This window comes from Manduca sexta, chromosome 7 (genome assembly GCF_014839805.1).
Source record: "Manduca sexta isolate Smith_Timp_Sample1 chromosome 7, JHU_Msex_v1.0, whole genome shotgun sequence".
In the NCBI taxonomy this organism is placed as follows: domain Eukaryota; kingdom Metazoa; phylum Arthropoda; class Insecta; order Lepidoptera; family Sphingidae; genus Manduca; species Manduca sexta.
Window position 1 is genome coordinate 11,028,616 of NC_051121.1, and position 9,539 is coordinate 11,038,154.

General features: G+C 35.1%; 1 protein-coding gene across 3 annotated transcripts in view; it reads left to right on the top strand.

Moving 5' to 3' along the window:
* LOC115442476 (prothoracicostatic peptide) overlaps nucleotides 1-8,588 on the top strand; it is a 49,424-nt gene extending 40,836 nt beyond the window's left edge. For 2 of the 3 annotated variants that reach the window (XM_030167520.2, XM_037436340.1), the window contains 5 exons: nucleotides 112-615; nucleotides 913-1,014; nucleotides 2,466-2,565; nucleotides 3,728-3,826; nucleotides 7,987-8,588. In XM_030167520.2, the coding sequence (XP_030023380.2) occupies nucleotides 112-615; nucleotides 913-1,014; nucleotides 2,466-2,565; nucleotides 3,728-3,826; nucleotides 7,987-8,015 (834 nt within the window). In that variant the 3' untranslated portion in view covers nucleotides 8,016-8,588. The remainder of the gene's footprint in view (nucleotides 1-111; nucleotides 616-912; nucleotides 1,015-2,465; nucleotides 2,566-3,727; nucleotides 3,827-7,986) is intronic. The other variant, XM_037436341.1, reaches the window with a different exon arrangement.
* Nucleotides 8,589-9,539: the final 951 nt, after the last annotated feature.

Below are 9,539 nucleotides of genomic sequence, written 5' to 3' on the forward strand. Positions count from 1 at the left end.
ACCTAGTTATTTATCGTTTATATTTTATTAATAAAATGAAACTAAAGAGCATAGTTGTGAATTAAATAAATGTTTTATATTTATAATAAAGTATGTTTTATTTCTTCGTAGACTGACAACGAACTAGACTTAACAGATGAAGACAAACGGGCATGGACGAGCTTACGAGGTGGCTGGGCGAAACGAGGCTGGCAAGACATGAGCTCCGCATGGGGCAAGCGCGCATGGCAAGATCTCAACTCCGCATGGGGTAAACGAGCATGGCAAGACTTAAACTCCGCATGGGGCAAACGAGCTTGGCAAGATTTGAACTCAGCTTGGGGCAAGAGAGGATGGCAAGATTTAAACTCCGCGTGGGGCAAGCGTAGCGACGACGAAGCCATGGACAAACGCGCGTGGCAGGATCTGAACTCGGCTTGGGGCAAACGAGGTTGGCAAGACATGAGCTCCGCTTGGGGAAAGCGCGCCTGGCAGGACCTGAACTCTGCCTGGGGCAAGCGCGGCTGGAACGACATGAGCTCGGCCTGGGGCAAGCGCGCGTGGCAGGACCTGAACTCCGCTTGGGGCAAACGTGGCTGGCAAGACATGAGCTCGGCTTGGGGCAAACGCGCACCGGTGAGTACATTACCATAGAATATATTAAATAAAGGTTTTTAAATACAGAAAAAAAAATTGGGATTTGAATTACATTCTAAACTTAGATTTAGAATTTTTATATAACACAGTTCCAACATTCGGGTACCCTTAAATATCCGAGTGTAAAGTTTTAAACAAAACGGTTAAAACGTCTACGAAACGAACTATTCGTAGTAATTTACCCTTTTCATTAAGGTTGGGTGGAAGGCATTTGAATTCAATTGTATGGGTAGGTTGGAACATAATGGGTTTAAAGGTTAATACATTCGTTTCTAGGAAAAATGGGCAGCTTTCCATGGCTCTTGGGGCAAGCGGGCGGCCGAACCCGACTATGAAGAACTTGACGCTGCTATTGAACAACTGGTACCTATTCATCAGGTAAGAAAAACTGTTAACCGATACTGTTGCATCTACATTCAGTAAAACTTTAAAAGGTCGATTATATTAAGATTTATTATTATTCAAATTGGTTGACTTATGGACTAGAAATATTTCTCGGTCACAAAAGTTTGGAGATAGTTCAAAGATCCTTGATACTATCCAAACAAACCAGCTTTATATCCGCAATATGTTCCCCAATATTTAATGTAATACATCCCAAATCTTATTCCGTCTCACCCGAAGACCACAATTTCATGCTACATCTTTGATTATATGCCACACTTTCGAGAAATTCTTCTTCTGGGAACCAATATTTATATGATAATTCATGTTTCAGAGATACAATAGTTATTACAATATTTCTCGGTATGAATATATTGTGTTGAAAACACGCGTCAGAATAAACATTGACCACTTAAATAATATCTAAATAATATAAAATATTGTCTACGGAGGTGTGATCTATACTAATATATAACTGCAGAGTTTGGTTATTTGAACGCACTAATCTCAGGAACTACTAAACTCATTATGAATTATTTTTCACTAATAGATACCTAAATATATTACTCCTAAGTGGTACTTTTTATCCTAGTTTATTTATGTCAGAAAAACGTTCTACGCGGGCGGAACTGTAAACAAAGCTATATAAATCATAGCAACACTGCGTATAGGAACAAATCTATTGTAAGTTACCGAAATAATAAAATGCTAAACAAACCTATTTAAATGATTTACTGACAAACAACGAGGAGGAATATCGTATTATCTAGACTTATATAATGGTCACTTAATAAAATTATTTTTTATTTTTATACATTAGCTTCCACAGACTATGCAATGCAAAAAACTGAAGTACGATCCCACAGTAAAGGAACAGTCAGCCAACCGCTCTATAAAAAAGTAAATTTAATTCGTGCGTTTGTTCTATTCTCGGACCCTGGGATTTAAAAAGGCAACAAGGGTTCAATTTGTTACTTGATTTATGAAACGTTAATTCCGCTCAGTTGAGATGCTTTTGTATTAAGTAACTAAACTTTATTGTCTAGATTCTCAGTATTAAAGTGAATAAATTTGTTAAGATAGTCTACGTTTATAAGGCATATACGATCTCTACAAAAACAATGAAAATGTAGAAAAACCATTTGAGACGTAAAACTGGAGACCTATGAGCCCGCTCCAGACGAAATAAAAACGAATAAATTTACTATTCGCAAATTTGTAAACGCTGTATATCAATCTCTTGCTATACGGAATTTCAAATCTAACTACGGCCAATTTACTTGTGTTTTCAATCTTTAAAAAGAAGTATTCTATATTATTGTTATTAGTCAAGTAAATAGTTGTCGCAAAAAACACGTGATAAATATAGCAACAACGAATTCGATAGTTGAACTGATGTACTTGTAGTAATCAATAAATCATAATTCGATTTTATTTCTGCATAGATGGATGAAGATCGAATGGACGCCCCTGAGAAGAAGGCTTGGTCGGCGCTGCACGGAGCGTGGGGCAAGCGACCCGTCAAACAGGCGCAGTTCAACAGCGGTAAACATTTATAATTCATCTCGAATGATCTTAGAACGTCACGATGTAATTGTTTATCTAGCTATACGTAATAAACCTACAGAAATATTCCGCTTCGAAATATTATTAGGTATTTATTTCAGATTTGGAACAGTGTGAAAATAAATTATTATTTCCATAAACATTTTTGAAAACTAAATATTTAGGGCTCGGTACACTTGTACTGCAAAAATTGGCATAAAATACCATTTAATCAATATACTTATCAGATAGTTACGTAAATCAACGAAAAACGAATAAATTTCTCAAAACAAATTGCTTCAAAATACTATTTTGGTAAAACTGGATCATTAAATTGATAAATACCACGTAAAGTTAAATAATAAATTGTATTTTCCATAAAGTTCGCGTAGGACGGGAGATGGGTAGAATGGGGCACCAATAATTGCCCCGATCTCAACGTCGTCTGATTGATGAGATTCAAGTAAAGTTGATTGATTTGCGTTTAGTACTTTTCGTATTGAATATTTTTTGTAACATTCTAAAAAGCTTACGAAAAAACAACGTAATATTTCGCTAAAACAATTTCACAAATTAGTCTGTCAGAACGTGGAATTTATTACTAATCTCAAAATAACGGATATTCCCCAATCGTTTCGTAATTTTATTTCTTAATTACGTTATTTTAGTCCAATTTACAATAACTAACTTATTAAAGGAACATATTAAACGCCGGTAATGACAGTTGATATTAAATCCGACAGGCTATACATATTTTAAGATAAGGTAAGTCAATAATGTCTGAGAGCCGCAATAAGGCATTCTTCGTTACACGCGCAATTTTGGCGACACTTGACAAACCAAGTAATTTATAGCGAACTCGGATTCGTCCGAGTTGCCGCTTGCCGACAGAATTAAATAATACCGGCGACATTTTTAAATTGAATATCGTGCCAATATGGCCGCCAAATGAAACGTCCGAACCTCCTTTCCGAGCGTCACAAATAATTAAAAAAGGTCATCAATTCATTTTAATGTTCTAATTTTAAATTATATGATTATAATAAACAAATATAGAAGAATAAGAAAAAGAATAAATAAATATAGATATAGAAGAAATAGAATTGAACTAGGTGTCATTTAAAAATGTTTACAAAATACAAGGATAATATAAAACCAACAGGAGCGTATTACTGGAAGAGAGAACCTGGCTGGACGAACTTAAGAGGCATGTGGGGGAAACGATCAGCGCCATTCGAGGAGGCATTAACCGACGACCATGGTAACCGCTCGGTAGATGACGCTTGCACTAGATCTGCAGCCGTCTCTCTCGCACCTAGCTGTAGTGTCTTTCTCACCTTCTTGACTCTATCTTAGAAGTAGCTAGCTTCCTATCCTCTGCACCTCTTCCAAGTTGATGTTAATAATAAATAGTGAATTTTATACGAAACTCTTTGTATGCTGTACTTTTCTTAACGCACATTGTATATAAATTAGTTGGTAAAAAGGTCCGACATTATGGAGCCGCCTGGATATCACAATAATACACATGAAAAAAGGTTGCTTGGGCAAATTGCATTCCGGAGTGGCCCCACGTATGTATATCTTGAGGGACACATCTCTTTGGTTATTTGTGGTACAATGGAGTCATGTTATCGTTCCGGGATTACAAGGCGCTTTAGCATAACAATTACAGCTCATAAACGTAATCCTACAACTTATAGTCTTTAACTAGACTGGCTCCCAAAACAAACAATTAAATAGCACTAACCCCTCGTAATTCCAATGTAAACCTATTTAATATGTATACTAATATGACAATCATTGTGATAAAGGTAACTGTCAATTTAATTGATAAGGTTACGTGTAACCCTCCTCCCTCCCACGGGAATCGAACCCAAGTAAAGTACGTTCGTAGTACATTCACACATTGTGTTTCTGAATAAGGTGAGTGTTAACGTCGCTTATACGCGCCAGTACGTAACATAAACAGGTGCGAATTCGGGTATTCTAGTGGGTCTTATAATCACATACAATTAAAAGTTTTATTGTGAATTGAGAATGGCAATAATGACTACAAATTACTAGCTTTTCTTCGTGCCTGTACGTAATATCACTAAGATAGACGGGTAGTCTTATATTAAATGTTCATACTTTGGGTTCCAGACATATACATTTCAAGTTTCCGATAAATGGGTTTATCGCTTTATTTTCATCAGAAATCTTTTGAATAACAATTTTAAGTCTGACCAATATATTGTAAAATATCATAAAAAACACTAGCGATAAACTTGAGCTCAATGCATTGGTATTTTGGAACATATTAAGAGACAAAAACATCAGCCACATGAAATCCAAAATGTAATTTTTATGTTTAAGGTAACTGTCAATTTAATACAAAAATTACTCTAGCTGCCGCAATATTCTTAACAACTAATTCAGCACAAATTTGTGATGGAGCGTATCGGCGTTTGACATCAATAGATCAAATCGGTCAAGGGATTAATATGGCTGTATACACAACCATATTATTCTATACAATCTTACATCTACGCTGTGCATGACAAGAAATGATCCTTTAATTGTCATTGTTATTTCGCGCTCATTTCATTTTCAAATTCACGCATTAATCATTAATTATTTTTAGCGAGAAGAAGCCGTATTCTATTACAAATAAAATTCAATATAAATATAAATACTCCATAAGGGGGTACAGCCCACAATAGTCTCCTCGATACGTCCCATTCTGTATAATCCAATGGACATTTGAAACAAAACGTATGCCTCGCTAGTTTCGAAGTAAGTCAGTCGGCAATATGGAAAATGTACAACTGGACCTCTCCAATGTGTTTAGTTAACCAGGCACGTGGAATAATCGTGTTTAATATTAAAAGTATCTTAAAGGTTACAACTGATCCGAAGTTTATCGAAGATGATTACGTGATGGCATAACCTCGATGCCCCAAATGTTCTGTAGTATATTTGCTTTATCTGTTATCAAACACTGTTATATTCTGGTTACGGAACATTGAAACTAGTGTAATAACGGAGCATCATTCTCTAAAGGTGACGAACGCAGTGTAGATGTAATACAGTACTTTTTAACCTAAAATAGTTTATTTTACTGTTTATAAAAAGCCGTGGCTTTAGAACAAAATACTCATGCAATATATAAAACAAAAAGAAATACAAAATGTTTTAACTCAGTGTAAAGTTTTAACTTCGAACGAGCCAATTGTTAGACCAATCTCTTTCCGGTCGACTTTTAAACTCGGATTAGGGTAAACGCAAACTGGAAAGTTGTAGAACAATTCTAATTTGAATTGAATCGCGCGTACTTCTAATGCATTGTTTACTGCCCTTTAAACTTCTGAACACTGCGAAGTGAATAACGAGGCAAGTAAGTCCCTCTTCTGATGGTAAGCATAGCGTCTGCTTTAAATAGTAGCAATATAGAACATTAATACATATTATAAAACAAAGTCCCCTTTTCTGTCTGTCTGTATGTTATCGATTTTCTCAGAATCTACTGAACGGATTATTATAAATTTTGATATAGAGATAGTTTAAGACCCTGGGAAGGTTATGGGCTACTTTCTATCCCGGGAAAATTTATAGCGGGACTTTTATCCGGGATAAGGCAGTCGCGCGGGCGAAGTCGCGAGCAAAAGCTAGTTGAATTACAAACTACTGAAAGCCATTAAATATCCAGTAATTACACCTACACAGGAATTGAGATAAAAATAAAGATTATATGAACCCACGGCAATTTTATCGATCTCAAACAACTACAGGTAAATCTTATAGATTCTGTGTTAAAGTTCAATACAGTCGACACAAAACCACGTTGAATTTTGCATTTAAAATAAGAAATCCAAAAATCTAAACGTTTCGTTTAAAGCTTAAATGTCTTGCATAATTTCAAATGTTTATGAAACTTTGAAACTAAACATGTTTGCGAGATGCGAGCGAAGTTTGTCAACTGATTTAATAAACGCTACCCAATATTTTGTCGACATTGCAATTAGTTGCAATCTTTATGTGTATAAATTATTAAAATGTTTATTCAAATTATTTCATACATGTGCCATAGTTTTATCGCTCTCTTTCCCGCGTTTTCCATAAAATTGTTTTGGCTCATTCTAAAAATACAAAACTAAGATATTTAACAAATTAAATGCGTTTACATCAATAATTGGGTTAAAAAGGGCTCATGACTATTTCCCATGTTAACTCATTCTGGTGGCAGGATATATTTTATATCCGCCTGGATAGAAACCACGGTACACAAGGTATTAAAACCCGCCATAGTGGCCCACGTAAGTGTGTCCAGGATCAGCCTGTGTATATCAGGTTCCAACAGGCCGGCATAGTTGTGTCGACTGCCGAGGGGTAATCATCTCTCGTCAGTCGACATTCAATTGGACCTCACTCTACTCCACATAAGGTGAAGTGAGTTCAAATTCTCATGGCCGTAAAAGAACCTACTAAAGCCAGTAACACGACGATCTCTCTGGTATTGTAAGTGATCTCTTGTGATTACTGTACACATACATATAATTAAATATCTAATAGATCCTTACTTAGCTCTCATATGGAGTTACGACCGGCTACAAATTCCTCTTGCGTCTATTAACCTAAGTAACTGTGCTTTGTAAATCTGCCATAATAACATCTGTATGGGTCTGTAATTGTTTTAGCTTAGTTATAGAGCCGTCCTAGAGTCAGCTTTATCCTAAAGATAACTCGTTCGAGATACGGATATCCTACTTAGAACTTCCTATATCGTAGAACTATAAAAATTCTTCAAAATTACTTCTTCACCGTTAAAGCGTAATGTAATTAACAGTTTATGGACTTTTAAAAAGTCAGCGGAGCATGACCTACGAGCTAGGATCACGGCTTGGCGGTACTTTCATGTTACGTCAGTAAAACTTAAATATATATCAGTATAAGATTCGTATTTGAGTTTTCATCACTTTTACATATGTAAGGTATTATAGTCTCTGAGTATTCTTCTTAACCTATCTTTCTTCGTGGTATTTTTAGTCGAATTAGCTTGTAATTATAAGTCTATTTGTTAATGTTGTTATGTTATACAGCACTGGGCAATACAAAGTATATACAAACATCAATGTGACAAACCAAATCCGGGAATACCTTCATTTGAATAAACATTTCTGTCGACCGGAAATCAAAGCTGTCATTTCCCGATAGCATCGTCACTGAACACTATTGACAGAATTCACGGCACAGAGAGAAATGGCAATCATTTTCGATTTTATAATGAAGATAATTTGATTTTAAACGAGCATTGTCTTACAGATGTTTTCTTCGACCGGAAAAAACGGCGGTATTTAGTAAAACGGTCCACCGCACCGGAATTTCCGGAGGGACAATCAAGTCTTTATAAAGTCTAATATTAATAATTTTGTATTACAGAGAGCAGTGCGGCGAGGGACGAGGCCTAAGATAAACGGAAAACTGTATAATAATAAAAAACCATATCTATAAGTAATATTTACTGTTTGTCTGTATTATAATAATCGCGCTATACGACTTGTAATATGCTCTAGACTATTTAGATTTATTTAATTACTGTAGTATTGTTGACTCACTGTCTGTGCATATTGGAATTAAAATAATTTCAACTAAATAGTTTAAAAAAATACTAACCGGAATATTATATTTTTTTCTTTTTATTTCACACATTTTTAAAGTTCGAATTCTTTTATATTCCAATGTAAACAGACACTGGCCAGCAACATTCGATATTCAATTTTGTAATTTTTTACTTTCAATCTCTCGGGAATTCTGTAACGGTTACTGTTCCTATTGAATGTTTTATCTTACGGGGATATAACAACAAAAACCCTAGTCTTTCGTATTAAAATTCGTACAAACTGTTACGTCACCTTCTAGTTGTGTAAGCCATAGAGGCCCCGGCCACTGTAACTATACCTATAAGTGTATTTTATTAGAATTCATGTACATTGTACTTGGCTTCGCAGTACGCGCATGCCCAATAAAGGTTTATTCGGAAGCCGACTCTTGTTTTATTTTATTACCCTATCAGAGTCTGTATGTTATACTAACATTTTCTCTTTGCTAAATATGTTTTATACATTTTTAGCGTTGCACTTACTACATTATTTAATTACAAGAAATCTTCAGCTATATTGAGCTATTGCTGGGTAAAGATTGAACTCAATGGGGTTTTTAATACATCTAAAGATAATAAGTTGATTTATATTGATTGAAATCATTGCCTTTGTCTACCCGTTTCTCCCGTTATGCAAACAAAATACGATACGTCGTATTTTTCTTATCTTGAACCTATAACGATCTCCACCAAACATAAAGCAGAAACAAATACTGTACTCCAGTTTTTTTTTCGATGTACGACGAGGTCAACGTTACAAGATTATAAACATTTTTAAATCACCGAACATTTCAATATGTAAGAATTTTATCCCCGGAAATTTGCACGATATCAAATTTCAGGAATTAAAAGGTCCCTGCCCCGTGCAGACCTTGTGTCCCCGGGCTCGGGACAATTGGCGATCTTTTCATAATCTTTTTTGTGAAAACTTTGACCTCACTTAATAATCGTAATAATTTTGAAGTTGAATTACGCCAGCATAATTGTGTTGACTGGCGAGGGTTAATCTTGTCATTAGATACTCTATCCCCTTCTCTACTTAACATCAGTTACAGTGGTATCACTTTGAGTATAAAAAATACTATTCTGGCAGGCTTAGTTTGAAGATTTTAGACTCGCTCTCCAACCTTAATATCAACATAGTAAATCACAGCTTTTATAAGCAATTTAATTCAAAAAACCCTTTACCGTAAAACTAGAATTCTATGACGTTGAATACTTTTACCGAAACCTAAAATTATATGTATTATAGTGATATGTATTATATCAACAATGTTTTAATGGCTTTATGCACTATGATTTTGTCTATGAAAAAGAAGAATATATTAGAAAC